This window comes from Hypanus sabinus, chromosome 22 (assembly GCF_030144855.1).
Source record: "Hypanus sabinus isolate sHypSab1 chromosome 22, sHypSab1.hap1, whole genome shotgun sequence".
NCBI classification, from domain to species: domain Eukaryota; kingdom Metazoa; phylum Chordata; class Chondrichthyes; order Myliobatiformes; family Dasyatidae; genus Hypanus; species Hypanus sabinus.
In genome coordinates, this window is record NC_082727.1 from 62,141,850 (window position 1) to 62,161,929 (window position 20,080).

Sequence of the window (20,080 nt, forward strand, 5' to 3'; positions counted from 1 at the left end):
GACTCATGGACCTCTGGTGTCCCTCTCCTGAAGGCAGAGTGCCATAGAAAACTGCAAAACAGAAATAGGCCGTTTGGCCCATCTAGATGAGCTGAACCGTCGACCTGCACCTTGACCAAAAACAAAGGAGCTGGTTGTGGACTACAGGAGGAATGGAGATGGGCTAACCCCTATTGACATCAAGGGATCTCGGGTTGAGAGGGTAAACAGCTTTAAGTTCCTCGGCGTAAACATCACTGAGGACCTCACGTGGTCTGTACATACCAGCTGTGTGGTGAAAAAGGCACAACAGCGCCTCTTTCAACTCATGCAATTGAGGAAGTCAGGTATGGGCCCCCGAATCCTAAGAACTTTCTACAGGGGCACAATTGAGAGCATCCTGACTGGCTGCATCCCTTCCTGGTATGGGAAATGTACTTCTCTTAATCGCAGGACTCTGCAGAGAGTAGTGTGGACAGCCCAGCGCGTCTGTAGATGTGTACTTCCCAGGATCCAGAACATTTACAAAGGATCATTGGGGACTCAAGTTGCTCCAGACACAACCTATTCCAGCTGCTACCATCTGAGAAATGGTACTGCAGCATAAAAACCAGGACCAACAGGCTACAGGAAAGCTTCTTCCATGAGGCCAACAGCCTGATTAACTTATGCTGATTTGAGTGTGCTCTATATTACATTGACTGTTCTATTTATTATAAATTACTATGATTGCACATTACACATTCAGACAGAGACGTAATGTAAAGATTTTTACTTCTCAAGTATATGAAAGATGTAAATAATAAAGTAAATTCAATTCAATTCATCCATGTAGTTATCCAAACTTGTTTAAATATTGAACTCAAAATTGCATCCAACACTTGCACTGGCAGTTCGTTCCACACTCTCATCACGCTTGGAGTGAAGAAGTTTTCCCTCGTATTCCCTTTAAACATTTCACTTCTTACCCTTGTTACGTACCCCGTAACTGGGTCACTTACCAGCAAAGACAGAGAGGTCCGTTGAAGTCTGATGGTACTATTTTTAATGGTATTTATTGATAAAAATACACAAAAATAATATCAATGCCAACATACAGATAATATACGTCGTCAATACTAAATCTAAAAGCGCGGGTATAATAATAATAAGAAATAGCTCTATCATTGTTTAGGGGATAATGTATTGTCCAATGGAAATATAAAAGTCACTTTAGTTCTTTCAAGCTGCAGCTTTTGGTTGGAGAGAGAGACGGATTAAAACTTGTCCATTCCTTTAATGATGTCGATCCTTCGAGAGTCGTTGGGGCTGATTTCTCCTTTAGCTAAGCCACCTTCCATGGTAGGGCCTCAATCCCGAGGCAACGGGAAAGGACACACCTGGGCCCTCCACCGGCTGTCACTATTAAACGCCGTCACGGAACTTCTAGCGTTTCTCTTGGTGCGTCTCAAGGGCTGTTCCCCAGACCCTCTTTTATCCCCACTCAAGGGGTCTCAGATGTCACTCAGGGTGGAATGATGCCATCCCCCAACCAGCCCACATTGCCTGAGGGCTTCCATGAAGTACAGTATTCAATACACAATTCCGTCTCCAAGAGAAAATGACCTGTTCCGTGGCTTTGTATCGCTGGGGCCAGGACATTCCAAACGTCTCTCTCTCATTTCCTGGGTCTCCTGACCTGACTTAATAGCGATTTTGTGATTCTCAAAAAGGAGGGGGGGGGCACAGGTGTAACACCCCCTTTCTTCAATGCGTTTTTTACCATCGGAAAAAAACAAAGTAATACAGAGTCTTACAGGATTTTAGAATCTAACACCATACAAAAGTTTTTTTTTCTACAGGGTAATACAGTTATACATTCAATTCAGTATCTAGATGGTTACCGATTGCATTGTCACTTCCCTTAATATCGTAACATCTTGTACCTTACTAAAGTCTTGCAGCATCAGACTCCAATTTAATAACCACCTATTTGTAGGTCTTATTTTTCTTTAGCCAACAAAAACTAAAGAGTTGTGATCTTAGCTTACGGGTGTACTACAAAAGTTCATGCAAATACTAATCTTTATGTTGCTTTCAAACTTAACAGGCAGGCTTCCATGGGGGTTGTCTTTTATTATTCACATGCTTTGTCGAAATCCCTTAAAACCGGCTTCTGCCATTTAAAAATGGCGTCCCATTAACCCTCGCCTCTTTTCCAGTTAATTCCCATGGGGGGAGCTTGTGCACCCTGGCGAAATAGGATAGTTATTTTATCAACAATGTGTTCCAAACTTAGACCATTTCCTGAATTTCCACCCAATTCTTTAATTTTATGCAAGTTGCTAGTTGTCTTTTCAGGACCCTTGAGGCTGTTAGTTTTCAGTTTAAACTCTTTGTTCAAACAGCATTTCAAATTCTGCCTTTTCACACCACACTCTGGAATAACAATAGTGTGTGGGGCCCTGTTACCTTCCAACTCAACCTGTAATTGATTCACAAGCTTTGTGGTACCATGTCATTGTCTCTGTAGCCTGATTGCTGCGTTTGATATCAGTCCAGCCTTTAAATTTTCTTCATTCAATTTGGGAACTACATATTTCCCTTCTCCTTCAATAATAATATTCGTCTCCCCACTAACTTTTAACACACCTTCGAGCACAAACAACTGGGAACTCTCACTTCCCACTATTACCAATGTTAACCCTTTCTTCACTGAACCAAGTCTATCTGACCCACAAGGACTGCATTCCTTTTCAACTGAATCAAATACCTCAGACTTTTTCTGAGCTCCATTACTAGGTTCAGTACCACGTGCATCCACATCTTGGACACACTCAAATGGGACATTTGCCTCTTCCAGGCTTTCAATACCCGTACCCAGTCCAAATTCTAAATGCCCCTGATTCTCCCAACTACTCTCTAGGCAACTCCCTTCCGGAGTAAACTCAACCCTGTGGGCTGAAACAACCTCATCTGCCAACCCAGCAGACTTCTTCAAGGTAAGGGCACCCTTTTCATCTAGGACTACCCTCATTTCATTATCGGGAACACCTTTAGAATTTTCAACTTCTTCAAACAGTTCTGCCAAACCAGACAGATCATCCATGTCCAACTCTGGACCTTTTAACAGCTCTATCTGTTTCTCATCTATATTTTGTGCCTCCAGAAATTTCCTCCTCACTAAGGGCAGGTCTACCCCCTCTCCCTTACTCTCTTTCACTTTCCTATTCTCTGGTATTCTCCCCCCACCCCCCCAACCCCGGTACAGGGTCGGTAAAAACGTCTCGGCCAACTCGATACTGGCCTGATTTAAACTGTTCTCTGTCTCAGTTGCCTTTCTCAACATGCTGCGAGTGACCGCGCATGCGGGATAGATCTTGGAATCTAGGGGCGGGGCCGCAACACTCACCGGCCGGCTTGTCATCGTCATTGCTGACCAAACCTTACCACCTGTTAAATCGTTACCAAGAAGGACGTTCACGTCAGTTCTCAGGAATTCTGATCGCACCCCTATTTCAACTGGTCCAGATACCAGCTCACAATCCATAATGATCCTATGCAAGGGCACCATTTCCGTCCCTTTTCCTATTCCTTTCACAGCTACCATTCCCGTCTTGCGACCAAAATCCAGTACCTTACTGCTGATCAATGATAGTTCAGCCCTCGTGTCTCTCCAGATCCGTACTGGAACTGGTGTGTCTCCCTCCCTCACAGACACGGTTCCATTTGACATACAAGTCTCAGACCCTTCTCATACTCTATCTACCCAGGGCTCTCTTGTCGATTTACTGATTACCACGGCACATCTAATAGGGACTGCTGCTTTCCCTTTTCCTGTCTCTTTCCTCGGAGCAAAGCACCTAGATGCAATATGCCCCCCCCCTTTCCACAATTAAAACAGGTCAAGCCCGGAAATCTCTGGTTGTCTTGCCTTTCCCCTTCAATCTTACCACTAGCTCCCGGCTGGACCTCTGCCTCAGCCGGCGGGCTTTCTCTATCGTTCCCACGGTCTCTCTGGGAACTTTTATTCGAGGAAAACTTTGTCTTGTGGGTTAGGGCATGTTCATCTGCGAACCTAGCAAATTCAGATATGGACTTATTCGGCTTCTCGTTCAAATACATCTGGATATCCTCCGAAACACAATCTTTAAATTCCTCCATCAGAATTAACTCCCTGAGACACCAAAAATCCTCTTCCACTATTTCTGCTGTACACCAACGGTCCAAGAGCACACCCTTCTCATAGGCAAGCTCAGTATACGTTTGATTCCACCCTTTCTTTAAATTTCTGAACTTTTGTCTATACGCTTCAGGTACTAACTCATAACTCCAGAGAATGGCCGCTTTTACTTTGTCATAACTCTCCGCCTCTTCCTCCTCCATGGACAACGCCGTATATGCCTGTTGTGCCTTCCACTTTAACACACTTTGTAACAGCACCACCCACTGATCTCTGGGCCACTTCTGATTCACTGCCACCTTCTCAAAAAGCAAGAAATAACTATCAACATCTGTCTCCTCGAACGGAGGTACTAACCTCAACTCCCGACTAACATTAAACCGCTCCTGTTAGTCTGACCCTTGATCTCTTCGCTCTTGCCTTAACTTCTCCATCTCCAAGTCATGTTTCCTCTGTTTCTCTGCCTCCCTCTCCTTCTCGGCTCTTTCCTTTTCTTTCTCAGCTCTCTCCCTCTCTTTCTCGGCTGCTTCCAGCTGTTTTAACTGAATTTCATGCTCCCTTTGTTTCTCAGCCCTGTCCTGCTCCCTTTTCATCTCTAACGCCTTTAGCTGGAGCTCATGCTCCCTTTGTTTGTCGGCCCTTTCTTTCTCTCTCTCTTTCTCGGCTCTTTCTTTCTCCTTCTCAGCTGCTTCCAGCTGCTTTAACATAATTGCATGTTCCAACCTTAATTTCTCCAACTCTAACTGAGCTGTCCCACTAGCTGGTACCTTTTCAGGGATATTTTCCAATACCTCAGCTGCAAACACATTCTTCACAATATAATACTGAGTTATTGCCCTTCGCACCTCCCGCTTTTTCATCGACAACCTCACCTCTGCGAGGTTTAGCCCTTTTGCCAGATTTATCAAGTCCGATTTGGTGGCCACCTCTAGCACCTCTAGAGCTGGGTTTTCTATAAATTCATCCACGTCCATCTTTGCTGGTTTCCCGTCTGGCTACCTGCATAACCAGATCCAAGTTTGGACTTACAAGCCCGATTCACTGGCTTCCCAATTTGGTGTCAAATCCCGAGATGAGAACCCCATTTGTTACGTACCCCGTAACTGGGTCACTTAACAGCAAAGATAGAGAGGTCCATTGAAGTCTGATGGTACTATTTTTAATGGTATTTATTGATAAAAATACACAAAAAGAATATCAATGCAAACATACATATAATATACATCATCAATACTAAATCTAAAAGCGCGGGTATAATAATAATCAATAAGAAATAGCTCTATCGTTGTTTAGGGGATAATGTATTGTCCAATGGAAATATAAAAGTCACTTTAGTTCATTCAAGCTGCAGCTTTTGGTTGGAGAGAGAGAGACGGATTAAAACTTGCCCATTCCTTTAATGATGTCGATCCTTCGAGAGTCGTTGGGGCTGATTTCTCCTTTAGCTAAGCCGCCTTCCATGGTAGGGCCTCAATCCCAGGGCAATGGGAAAGGACACACGTGGGCCCTCCAACGGCTATCGCTATTAAACGCCGTCACGGAACTTTTAGCGTTTCTCCTGGTGCGTGTCAAGGGCTGTTCCCCAGACCCTCTCTTATCCCGACTCACGGGGTCTCAGATGTCACTCAGGGTGGAATGATGCCATCCCCCAACCAGCCCACGTTGCCTGAGGGCTTCTGTGAAGTACAGTATTCAATACACAATTCCGTCTCCAAGAGACAGTGACCTGTTCCGTGGCTTTGTATCGCTGGGGCCAGGACATTCCAAACATCTCTCTCTCATTTCCTGGGTCTCCTGACCTGACTTAATAGCGATCTTGCGATTCTCAAAAAGGAGGTGGGGGGGCACAGGTGTAATACCCTTAACCCATGACTTCTAGTTGTAGTCTTACCCAATCTCTGCATTTACCTTATCTATACCCCATATGGTCTTGTATATTTCTATCAAAAGCCCTCCTCAATCTTCGAAATTCTGGGGGATAGAGTTGTAACCTATTCAATCTTATTCTCAGGTCCTCCAGTCCTAGCAACAGCCTTGCAAATTTTCTCTGTGCTCTTTCAATCTTATTTACATCTTTTCTGTAGGTAGGTGACCAAAACTGCACTCAATACTTCAAATTAGGTATCACAAATGTCTTAAACAATTTCAGCATAACATTCCTACTCAGTACTTTGATCTATAAAGGCAATGGGCCAAAAGCTTTCTTAACAACCCTATCTATCTGTGATGCCACTTTCAATGAATTATGAACCTGTACTCCCAAATCCATTTGTTCTACTGCACTCCTCAGCACCCTACTGTTCACTATTCTGGTTGGTCCTCCCAAAGTAGAACAGCTGGCACTAATTTGCTTGAAACATCTGTCATTTCCAAATGGTCCAGATCCCACTGCAAGCTTTGATAGTCTTCCTTGCTAACCACTGCACCCCCGATCTTGGTGTCATCTGCAATTTGCTAATCCAGTTAACAATATTATCATCCAGATTGTTCATATAGATGAGAAACAACATCAGCAGACCTCCAGTCGGAGAACCATCCATCTACTACCAGTCATTGGTTTCTCCCACAAATCTAATGTCTAATCCAATTTACTGCCTCATCTTGAATGCCAAGTGACTGAACCTTCTTGATCAGCCTCTCATGTAGGACCTTGTTAACTGCCTTGCTGAAGTCCATGTAGACAACATCCACTGTCCCGTCTTCATGAATTTTCCTGTCAACATTCTCAAAAAACTCTTGCGTTTGGTTAGTTGCAACCTACTATGCACAAAGCCATGTTGACTATCCCTAATCAATCCCTGTCTATCCAAATACTTATATATCCAGCCCCTTAGAATACCTTCCAATAACTTTCCCACAGCTGATGTCAGGCTCACTGGCCTATGATTTCCGGGGTTTATTCTTAGAGCCCTTCTTAAATAATGTAAGAATATTAGCTATCTTCCAATCCTCCAGTACCTCAACTGTCACCAAAGATGATTTAAATGTCTCTGCTATGGCCCCTGCAATTTCTGCACTTGCCTTCCACAGGGGCTGAGGGAACACCTTGTCGGGCCCACCCTAATTTGCCTCGGCAGCAAACACCTCCTCCTCTGTAATCTGTATCGGGTCAATGATCTTGCTGCTGCTTTGCCTCACTTCTATAGACTCTGTGTCCATTTCCCGAGTAAATACAGATGAAAAAAAAATCCGTTTAAGATCTCCCCCATCTCTTTTGGCAAAGATTACCACTCTGATCTTTCAAAGGACCAATTTTGTCCCTTGCAATTCTTCTGCTCTTAATATATCTATAGCAGCCCTTACAATTTTCCTTCAACTTGTCTGCCAGAGCAACCTCATGCCTTCTTTTAGCCCCCCGTTTGTTTATTAAGTGTTCTCTTGCATTTCTTATACTCCTCAAGCACCTCATTTGTTTCTACCTGCCTATTCCTACAGTGCACCTCATTTTTTCCTTAAGCAGGGTCACAATCTCAAAAACCAAGGTTCAGTAAACCTATTATCCTTGCCTTTTATTCTAACAGGCACATACCAGCTTTGTTCTCCCAGTATCTCACTTTTAAAGGCCTCCCACTTACCAAATAGATCTTTGCCCTAAAACAGCATATCCCATCCACATTTACCATATCCTTTCTGATACCATCAAAATTGGCCTTTCTCCAATTTAGAATCTTAGTCAAGGACCAGACCTATCCTTTTCGATAATTACCTTTAAACTAATGAAACTAAAGTCAATAATCAGCTCCTTGGTCTTGCTATTAATAAGAAATGAAGTACTATAATGAAATTTTGTATTATTGTTTTGCCAGACATGCTGAAAATCTTGAACTACAACTGCTTAAGCTGTGAAAAAGCATGCTGAAATTGCATACCTACTTCTAATTTGGGAATAGTATTTTTTTAAGAATCAGCAATTCAGTTAGTTACTTTTGGCTTTTGCTTCTCACTATTTGCACTGACTTTAGAATTTTGGGAAACTTTCCCATCTATTCTCCAAGGCTACTGGCCTTCAAAGTGTAAAGCCGAAGGATTATGTCAAGCTAAGGGCTGTAGGTTTAAGGTATTCTCTTTGTTGGCTTCTTTTCTCTCTGTCCAGATTGCTAATATTCAACAGTGCATGTTAGAATTAAGACAAGGTACCATTTTCTCTGCTTTAGCTAACCCAAATTCAATTCTCTTAGTTCCTTTGTTTATTTATCTTGCAAAACTTAATAAAAAGCTTACCATGATTTTTACAGCTTAATTAATTCCTGCCTCAATTTTTATTCCAAGCAAAATTTGTCAAACCCATCACATAAAGCAAACCCTGTCTCGGATAGTTTTAACTTGTCAATCAGTGAATTAAGAGAAAAGGGTAAATAGTAACTGGAGCAGTAGGGGATATATAATTCCAAGCTCAAGTAGTGACTGACTACTTGGTGAAATTACACTAAGTGATTTATTGTGCTCATTTGCTAATATTGCAGTTTTTCGATGCCGAAGGAAGATAGATTCTGAGTAAGGTTTGTGACCTATAGAGAGACTATATTCCAATATTCTTTTCTTGAAAGGAGTCTAAATCCTAGTAACATTTGCAATTGTGCATGTAAGTGGACAATATTTAGACTCCACTTAAACCTCATTTTCACATCAGCTTCAGGTTAAATTTCCTTTCTCAACAAAGTGCCTCACAAGAGAAAGAACAGCCACAAACTTTACTGCCAAAAATCATTAAAGAGCCTTGGCAATGAAATGTTTTGTCATCAAAAAAATAATCTCATTGCTCCATCTTTATCATGCAAAATATCAAATTCCTTTCCTTTAATCTGCTTCCTAGTCTATATCTATTGAGAATTCTCCTTTTGCTGGCAACGTTGGGACAGGTATATCATGTTTACTAAGCTGCTCCATGCATGAACAAATCTGCCTTCCTTAGCTAAGCAATTCCTCTCCTCTGGAATCAGGAAGCAGGTTTAGATCCTATTCCATAGACTAGAGTGAAAACTGAACTCTGCTGACAGTACAGTGCAATGCTGTGGGAGGACTGAATTATTTGTGACGCTATATTTTGGATTAATGTTAAGCTGAATACTCTTGCAGTTTGATATGAACTTAAAGATCCCACTGCTCCTGAAAATGCACATAGGACCTCAGGAATAAAAGCAATGTTTATTAATGTCACTATATTTTAAAAAAACTTTGGTTTTATTTTGGAGCTTGTTTTTTGCCTGTAATCCAATATTACCACAATGACTTGAATTAACACGATGAATTAAGTACTTAATTTGATGGAAGTTCTTCAAAGAAACTATACCATTGCAAAGCTCACTTTTTGTTTCTTACTGCTTATTGTGAAATTTACTTTTACATATATGGTTCAGATGGACATCTTTGATTTCTAATATTCTTGTCTTTATGACTGTCATCTAATTTTTGGACAACTTTTAAACACTTAAATTTAAGTGAGACTTTTACAAAATAAAACCATTTTGGTTTGTCTCAGCAGAATTTGCATAATGTTACTCCTTGATCCCATACATTTCTGCATATCTGAATGTATTCAGGTGGTACCTTAATAGACCCTCTTTTGAGCTCCGAATATCCAAGTGTCATCAAATTTCCTACACATAAATAGTCCATAACACATACTCAAACAACAGAGCAACACACACAAAACACTGGAGAAACTCAGCAGGTCAAGCAGCATCCATAAAAATGAATGAACATTTGATGTTTCGGGCAGAGATCCTTTTTCAGGTCTGGAAAGGAAGGTGGAAACGTGACCTCATATAGAGATTAATGTTTGTCTGATATGCACTGTGAACTCTAGTAAGGAATGAATATTACTTTGGTTTCACTGTTATTTTGTTGTAATTATAACAAGAATGAAAATTTTAGAGCTCTACATAAAGCACAGTTGCTTCCAAAATGGCTGAAGTAGCTATAACTATAGAACGTTGGTAAGCTTTGGTCAATCATCAAAGGCAAGTTGGATTGGTTGTATTTTCTGATATAAAATTACGGTGTACCTGTGCCAGCTTAATTCCTTTTCTTCACCCTTGCTCAGCCTGATGTTGCCTTGGTAGCGTAGTTGTTAGTGCAACACTGGTACAGTTTGGAGCATCAGAGTTTGAAGTTGAATCTAAGCAAGTTTGTTGGTTCCCTCCAGTGAGCACATGAGTTTCCTCCAGATGTTTCAGTTTCCTTGACAGTCCAAAGTTAGACCAATTAGTAGGTTAATCGGTCATAAATTGTCCATGATTAAGTTAAGGTTAAATCCGTGGGTTGCTGGGAGGCATGCCTCCAAGGGCTGGAAGGGCCTGGTCCACACTACAGTATTGTGCAAAAGCCTTAGGCACATATATATATATATATATATATATATATATATATATATATATATATTTACACCTAAGATTACTGCACCGTACTGTAGTAATTTGATGTATTGCACTTGTTACATACACCTGTTAGGGCACATTCTCCAGATATCTTATCAGGTAACTGTAGCCTTCAGCCAGGAGCAGATGTCATCAGATGGTTCCCAACTTTCACAGAGTGTTTCGACACTTAACCACGACACTCTTCAGTTGGTGTGCCGGAAGTGATGGCCAAATCACTGCCCGTCTGCTCCTGGCTTCCAGCTTCCCTCCTCTCGCCTTCTCCAAATCCAACAAGAGACTCGTTCTGCCTCTTATTCCATGCAACGAGCTGCTTGTTCTTTTGTCCAGGCCCAGAGCTGACAACAACTGCCATGCTGATTTGGCTGGGAAACCTCTGCAGCCGATCTCCACAGGGAACAACCATGCCTGCCATCCCTTGTCTTTGCATTCCTGCACTAAGGGCTGGTACTTCAAGGCCTGTCTCTCATGGGCCTCTTCCCATCCCTCCTCACACGGCACCATCAGCTCAACCAGAATTATTTTCTGGTCTTCAGTTGACCACAATACAATGTCCGGGCGGAGGGTTGTCCGGGAACTGCAGCCTCCTTCCCACATCGACCCTCATTTCCCAGGACCTGGCTGTTAGCAGCAGGTTTGGCTTTGGTTGTTTGGATATGAAAGGCGTGGTCCGGGCTCCCACTTTGATGAAGGTGCTGGCCTTCCTCAAATCTGGGCCAGTCATCCTCTTCTTGCCTCTCTCTCGCTCTACTATGTCAGCAAGAGCCAGCAGCACCTTATCATGACGCCACCTATACCGCCCTTTGCTGCCACAAAAAAAACAAGTTTCATGACGTATGCGAATGATGACAAACCTGATTCTGATATGGGTCTGTATTGTGAACTAAGAGTGGGAATAGGGCAGGGAGAAGGGAATCATGCTTTGGGAAAAGGGAAAGGAGAGGAGAGAGAATGGGAAGCATCAGAAAGATATTCTATAATGATCAATAAGCCAGTTGTTTGAAATACAAATTAGCTTGCCCAGTATCTCAGGGCTTGATGTGTCTGCTCTGTCTCTCCTTCTCTGCCACCTGTCCCACACCTTTCCCGCAATGATTTCTGTATGGAGCTAATTAAATACGAGCCAACTGAAAGAGAGCCTTATTCAATTGTCACACATTTTCTCAAATAATCTTGCCTAAAATCACTTTTTGTTTTAACTGTAAAAGCAGCATTAGAATTGTCTGGTGTTTGTTTCCTTGACGTCACTTTTATTAATAACGGCATGATATTTTCTTATCTCCGGTTAGTTATTTTCAAAGACATACTGTAAGTTTTAAACTGGTGCACTATTTTCACATTCATCACCCCCCACCCTTGCCAAGCTGTCTTTTATCTGCAAGTTGTAATTAAAATTCAAAGAAATTTTAATTTTGAAGAAAGAAGTTTTTGTGCATTAAATTTTATTTAATTAGAATTGTGGTAGCTAAATAAGGAATGAAATATAAGGTCCATTGTGAATACTTTTAAATAGATTTAAGTTTGGATTCTGTATATGCTATTCATCTAATGGTTAATATTTGATATAGTCTACCATATGACTTTCAGGAGATTTCTTTTTTTCGTATAGGTGTGAATCGGATAACCGTTACCTTGGCAACCCTCTCAAAGGAACCTGCTATTGTAAGTGTCTTTCAGGCTTTTCTGGGCTAGGTGGGGGTCATATAACAAAACAAGTACTCATTAATCATTGCTTAAGGGAGAAGCAAAGTGTAATGGTGAGTATTTCTTGATTGGAATACAATTTTTTTCACACAAGATTATATCTACCTGGTTCTTCTTTCAGGCTTTCTTCAAAATGTTAGTTCTAACAGCACCATCCAACTTTTGGAAAATAAATTTCCCTCCTGGGCTTTTCAAATGCATCAGTGGTGGAAATAAACCCAGAGTGCTTTTATTGAAATTGGATGGGACATGATCTCACATTATTATGGTATTTTGGCAGTAATTTATTATAAGGAGAAGATATGGCAGCATATCTGGTTACAGCTCATTTTGTTGAAGCCAATGTTCAAACTGTGTATATGTTACTTTGAGTATTTCAATTAATTTTAAATGCAAGTAATTCTATAGATGCTGGAAATCCAAAGGAAAGTACATAAAATGCTGGAGGTATAACATTTGGGCAGGATGCTGCCTGATCTGCTGAGTTTCTCCAGCATTTTGTGTATATGGCTTTCAATTAATTTTTTTTTTCTAATTTAGGAATAAATATTTAAAATATTTTTCCAGTGAGTTGCCTGATTTTATGCAGTCACTGTTGGCAACAGCTTTCTCATTTTTTATATAAGACTACATACAAGGAAAATAGTTCATATGGATTAATACTCAAGGAAGACTAATGAAACCCATTCACAGTGTGGTGGAGTACTGTGACAATTATTTTAATATTCCTTAAATTTCCTTTGCTGAGATACCTTAATTGTGCCAACGATTTATTATTGATAATTTCAGCAATGCTAAGTTTCATCTTGGAGAAACAAATTGGGAAGAACAATCAAATGTTTTGATGAGATCTAATAGAGAAGCCAAAAGTATTAAAAACCACCAGTTTAGAATAGGGAACTAATCCCAATAGTTCCCCAGCTAAAATGTGATCAGAAAAAGACCAAATAGCAAACAACCACAGTCATCATTTTTTCAGTTTCAAATTGGAAGGTATTCTAAGACCATGTTGGCATGTTGAAAAACTTGGCAAAAAATAAATATTGCTAATTATTTCTGAAGAAGATGTGGTGTCATCTTCAGAAGTAAAATCTTGCAACCCACTACCACAGAATGAAGATCTTGCTCAAATTAACTCACATAGAAACTTGACCAAATAGATATTATGCACAAACATTTGTAAAGGAGTGTTGATTAAGTAAGGAACCTAGCAGAGTTAACTCATCATTCAGGTATAAAAACTTAATGAAGTGGATTTAGAGGGAAAATGTGTCTTACATAGTACTTTATGTAATTTAAGTGAAAAGTGCTATAGCATGTTATATAGGGTACTAATATGAGTTCACTTGATGCATCTTATCTTCTTTGCTGCCTTGCAAAGGAAATTGAGACAGGCAGCTGCGGATGGTCGGTGGAAAAGAAAGCAGTGTTTGCCAATTGAAATACAGCAACTGAGACCATAAGACCATATGATATATGAACAGAACTAGGCCATTTGGCCCATTGAGTCTTCTCTGTCATTTTGTCATGGCTGATCCAATTATCCTCTTAGCCCTAATCTTCTGACTTTTCCCCATATCCCTTCATCTCCTGGTCAATCAAGAATCTATCAACCTCTGACTTGAATCTTCATAAAGACTTGGCCTCCTTAGCTGCTTGTGGCAAAGAATTCTACAGATTTACCACTCCCTGGCAAAAGAAATTCCTCCTCATCTTCATTCTAAAAGAATGCCCCTCTATTCTGACACTGTATCCTCTCGTCTTAGATTCTCCCACCACAGGAGACATCCTCTCCACATGCACTGTATCAAGGCTTTTCAACATTCAACAAATTTCAATAAGGTCATCTATCATTCTCCTGAATTCTAGTGAATATACAGGCCTAGAGCTATTGAGCAACAAGCCATTCAATCCTGGAATCATTTCAGTGAATCTACTTTGAACCCTCTCTGGTTTCAGCACATCCTTTCTAAGATATGGGACACAAACCTGCTCACAATATTCCAAGTGAGGCCTCACCAGTGCTTTATAAAGTTTCAACATGACATCCTTGCTTTTATGTGCTAGTCCTCTCAAAATGAATGTTAACATTTCATTTGTCTTCTTCATCACAGACTCAAGCTGCAAACTAACCTTTAGGACATCCTGCACATGGATCCCCAGGTCCCTCTGCACATCAGCTTTTTGTATTTTCTCTCCATTTAAAAAATAGTGAAACCTTTCATTTCTTTGAAGAAAGTGCATGACCGTACACTTCCTGATACTGTATTCCATCTGCCATTTCTCAGCCCATTTTCCTGATCTGTCTAAGTCCTTCTGTAGTCTCTCTTGTTACGTATTCAGGCAACAATAAATATATGAGTTCTGCAAGGGTTTTTATAACAAACAACAAGTTTATTACACACTGAAAACAAACCCCCCAAAAGTAAACAAACACTAACGTAACCGGAAATCAGCTGCTGTGCGGCAGCTTAAACAGTTCTTAAAGCGATGCAGCTCAAACAGTTCTTAAAGCGATGTTGCAAAAACAGTTCTTTTAAGTAGGATTGCCACAAGTTCAAAATGCTCATGGTCCATTTCAGAGGAGTCTTTATAAGACGATTTAAATTCTCTTTCACATTGTTTTGCTTCGATCCCTGACGTCGAACTTCTCCCATGAAGAATTTACAAAACGAAACAGCTTAAAGGCACTGACCTTTCCTTTATCACACTGTCCTCAATCTTCTGCTATCCTGCAGAGATTAACACGAGAACAGTCAACGAATTATTTTCCGAATAAGGGTTAAATAAGGTTGAACCCGTTTCACCGTCATAAATCGATTCTCCTCGATCTTTAACTCCCGAACTCCGATCTTCACTCTCCACTGATTCTCAAACTAGCAGTATTGTAAAGAAACTGCTGGCAATGACCTTTGAAACTTTAGGCATTAGATAAAACTTCATCTTTCAACTAAACTGTGTCATCACATTAAGTCACGCAGTGGCATGAAGTCAACTTGGCGAATCCAGCCACGAACTGCCCCCCTCATAGGGTGGGGTCTTCCTTTTGTAACCTGTAAAAAAAACCTGTCACATGATCTCTACTGGCGGGAAAATGACATCACTCCACCATCACAAGACCATTACCTCAAGTCCAGTATAGCTTCAACCCCAGTCATGTGACAAGGGTACCACTGTCATGTGTCTCGAGTACGTAACACTCTACTTCCTCAAAACCACCTGCCCCTCCATCTAACTTCATGTTGTTTGCAAACTTGGCACCAAAGCCATCAATTTCATCATCTAAATCATTGACATATAATGTAAAATGATTCAGTCCCAATGCAGACCTCTGTGGAACACCACTAGTCACAGTAGCCAGCCAGAAAAGGCTCCCTTTATTCCCACTCTTTGCCTCCTGCCAATTAGCCATTGCTTTATCCATGCTAGGATCTTTCTTGTAATACTATGGTCTCATAGCTTGTTAAGCAGCCTCATGTGTGACACCTTGTCAAAGACCTTATGAAACTCCAAGTACACTACACTACGTTATTGTATTTTTTGTTATTTCTTCACAGAATTCCAACATATATGTCAGGTAAGATTTTCCCTTGAGGAAACCTGCTGACTAAAGGCTGATTTATACTTGTGCCTATGGGCTACGCCATAGCCTATGTCGTAGCCCTGATTTTCACTTCTGCATAGGCTCTACTGAGGTCAGACTAAAGGGCTAATAATTGCCTTTCTTCTGCCTCTCTCCCTTCCTGAAGAATAGAGTGACATTTGCAATTTTCCAGTCTTCTGGAACCATTCCAGAGTCTAGTGATTCTTGAATGATCATTACTAATGCCTACGTGTTCTCTTCAGCCACCTCTTCCAGAACTCCGGGGTGTACAGGTGTCTTACCTACCATCAGACCTTTCAGTTTCCCAAAAACCTTCTCTCTAGTTATGTTAACTTAACACACTTCATGTCCCCCGACACCTGGAACTTCCACCATACTGTTAGTGTCTTCCACAGTGTAGACTAATGCAAAATATTTATTCAGTTCATCCGTCAATTCCTTGTCCCACATTCCTACTTCTCCAGCGCTGGTTTCCAGTGGTCCAATATCCACGCTCGCCTCTCTTTTATGCTTCATGCATCTGAAGAAACTTTTGGTATCCTCTTTAATATTATTGGCTAGCTTACTTTCATATTCCATCTTTACATTCTTAATGACTTTTTTAGTTGCCTTCTGTTGGTTTTTAAAAGCTTCCCAATCCCCTAACTTCACACTAAATTTTGCTCTAATATTTGCCCTCATTGACTTTTATGTTGGCTTTGACTTCTGTTATTAGCCACAGTTGTGTCATATTTTGTTCAGAATACTTCTTCTTTAGGATGTATATAACCTGTGTCTTCCAAATTGCTTCCAGACATTCCAGCCATTGCTGCTCTGCCATCATCCCTGCCAGAGTTCCCTTCCAAGTAAATTTGGCCAACTCCTCTCTCATGCTTCTGTATTTCACTTTATGACCATATAACCATATAACCATATGACAATCACAGCACGGAAACAGGCCATCTTGGCCCTCCTAGTCCGTGCTGAACCCTTAATCTCACCTAGTCCCACCTACCCGCACTCAGCCCATAACCCTCCACTCCTTTCCTGTCCATATACCTATCCAATTTTACCTTAAATGACACAAATGAGCTGGCCTCTACTACTTCTACAGGAAGCTCATTCCACACAGCTATCACTCTCTGAGTAAAGAAACACCCCCTCGTGTTTCCTTTAAACTTTTGCCCCCTAACTCTCAAATCATGTCCTCTCATTTGAATCTCCCCTACTCTCAATGGAAACAGCCTATTCATGTCAACTCTATCCATCCCTCTCAAAATTTTAAATACCTCGATCAAATCCCCCCTCAACCTTCTACGCTCCAATGAATAGAGACCTAACTTGTTCAACCTTTCTCTGTAACTTAAGTGCTGAAACCCAGGTAACCTCCTAGTAAATCGTCTCTGCACTCTCTCTAATTTATTGATATCTTTCCTATAATTCAATTACCACCCCATCATTCAGATCATTTATGTATATTACAAACAGCATTGGGCCCAAAACAGATCCCTGAGGCACCCCGCTAGTCACCGGCCTCCATCCCGATAAACAATTATCCACCACTACTCTCTGGCATCTCCCATCTAGCCACTGTTGAATCCATTTTATTACTCCAGCATTAATATCTAATGACTGAACCTTCTTAACTAACCTTCCATGTGGAACTTTGTCAAAGGCCTTGCTGAAGTCCATATAGACTACATCCACTGCCTTACCCTCGTCAACATTCCTCATAACTTCTTCAAAAAATTCAATAAGGTTTGTCAAACATGACCTTCCACGCACAAATCCATGCTGGCTATTCCTAATCAGATCCTGTCTAACCAGATAATTATAAATACTATCTCTAAGAATACTTTCCATTAATTTACCCACCACTGATGTCAAACTGACAGGTCTATAATTGCTAGGCTTACTTCTAGAACCCTTTTTAAACAATGGAACCACATGAGCAATACGCCAATCCTCCGGCACAATCCCCGTTTCTAATGACATCTGAAAGATTTCCGTCAGAGCTCCTGTTATCTCTACACAAACTTCCCTCAAGGTCCTGGGGAATATCCTGTCAGGACCTGGAGATTTATCTACTTTTAAATTTCTTAAAAGCGCCCGTACTTCCACCTCTTTAATTGTCATAGGTTCCATAACTTCCTTACTTGTTTCCCTTACTTGTACTTTACTCCACCATAATACCGATAAATCTGACTTTAGCTTCTCTTTCTCAAATTTCAGGGTGAATGCGATCATATTATGATCACATGTCCCTTAGGGTTCTTTTTACCTTAAGCTTTCTAATCAATTCTAGTTCATTGCACTGCATCCAGTCCAGAATAACTGATTAATCTCATCGGTGCTCTAGAAATTCCCCCTCCTGTAATCCAGTACCAACATTAATTTTCCCAATCTACCTGCATATTGAAGTCCTCTATGACTATTGTAACATTGCCTTTTTAGGCATGCATTTTCTGTCTCTCGCTGTAATTTTTAAGCTGCATCCTTACCACTGTTTGGGGTCTGTATACTACTCCCATTTGGGTCTTTTTACCCTTGTAGTTCCTTAGCTCTCTCCACAGTGATTCAACACCACCTGATCCTAAGCCATCGCTTTCTAATGATTTGATTTCATTTTCTGCCAACAGAGCAACGCCACCCCCTCTGCCTTCCTGCCTGTCCTTCTGATACACCATGTATCCTTAGACATTAAGCTGTCAGTTAAAATCTGTGTCAGTGATGCAATGAGGCATGATTCAGTGAGACCCACGAGACATGAGATTCTTGATTTTTTTTGAAATTTTTGAAGCCTTGAAATTTTATGAAGTTTTACAAAATGAAAAAAAAATTACTGTGCAATTAGGTTATTTAAATGAACAAAATAATAGGTCTACACCAACTGATTTCTCTCGATATTCTTCTGGAATAGAAGGAATTTTCTCCCTGAATATTTTCCTATTATTTTTATGCATTTTGCTTCTAGCGCAGTTAGGTCATAACTCTGTTGGAGCGGCATTGTTAACTGAACAAGCAAGTTCACTCTCTCTACTTCTGACCCCTCTATGAGCATTGGTATGTGCTCCTTCATCTTACTCTTCCAGAAGTCCACAATTAGTTCTTTCGTCTAACTGACGTTGAGTACCAGGTTGTTGCTGCAGCACCACACCACTAGTTTGTATACCTCACTCCTGTACGCCCTCTCATCACCACCTGGGATTCTACCAACAATGGTTGTATCATCAACAAATTTATAGATGGTATTTGAGCTATGCCTAGCCACACAGTCATGGGTCTATAGAGAATAGAACAGTGGGAGAAACACACACCCCTGAGGTGCACCAGTGTTGATCGTCAGTGAGGAAGAAATGTTATCGCCAATCTGCACAGATTGTGATGTTCCAGTTAGGAAGTCAAGGATCCAATTACAGAGGGAAGTACAGAGGCCCGGGTTCTGCAACTTCTCAATCAGGATTGTTGGAATGATGGTGTTAAATGCTGAGCTATAGTCGATGAACAGCATCCTGAGTAGGTGTTTGTGTTGTCCAGGTGGTCCAAAGCTGTGTGGAGAGCCATTGAGATTGCAGCAGAGTTCCATTCTGTAGAGTTTCAGATGCACAATGACTTCAGGATCTTAAGCAATTTCATTGTGTTGTCACATATTAAGTATGTCATATTCCAAAACAGCAGCACTGAGTGTTAGCTGGGTATGTTCAGAAATAATTGAGATACATCGCATGAAATGGATATCCTGCAGTGAAATTTGATAAGTAACCAGTGGAACTGAAGAAGAGGAAGTACGGTGAACTTAAATCAAATTAGACATAGAAATGATTGTAGAGAGGGAAATAAAAAATGGATGGAGAGAGAGAAAATAAGATAATCGAAAGCACTAGAAATAATTTAGTTTTAGGCATAGTTCACTATAGAAAATGATTTGAACTGTTTTTATGGGCTAGAGAATGTGCCAGTATAAATTTTGCATGGAAGGAGAGCTATTTCATTAAATTCCATCCCAAATTTTCAGTGTTGTGTTTAATGAATCAAACTCCCACTCGGCAATATCTTCAAACTTGCAGTGAGATTGAAGGTAGACGAAGCAAACATAAATTTATGTTGATCTGCAGCTTGCAGTGTGTCTTTGACACAAATTTCAAAATGATTAGAGTCATAGTACTGAAACAGATCCTTTGAACTATCCAGATAATGCTCATTATTTTGCTAATAAATTTTCTGTGTGTGCCTCTCTTATTTTCCCAGTAAATTATGGGCCAGTTTTTTTAGTAA

The 20,080-nt window shown here is 40.7% G+C and overlaps 1 protein-coding gene across 1 annotated transcript in view; it reads left to right on the top strand.

Annotated features, from left to right (window-relative positions):
* Positions 1-20,080, top strand: part of atrnl1b (attractin-like 1b) — a 1,024,737-nt gene that overhangs the window by 392,222 nt on the left and 612,435 nt on the right. The window contains exon 21 of the mRNA XM_059947922.1: positions 12,128-12,180. Within this exon, the coding sequence (XP_059803905.1) occupies positions 12,128-12,180 (53 nt within the window). The remainder of the gene's footprint in view (positions 1-12,127; positions 12,181-20,080) is intronic.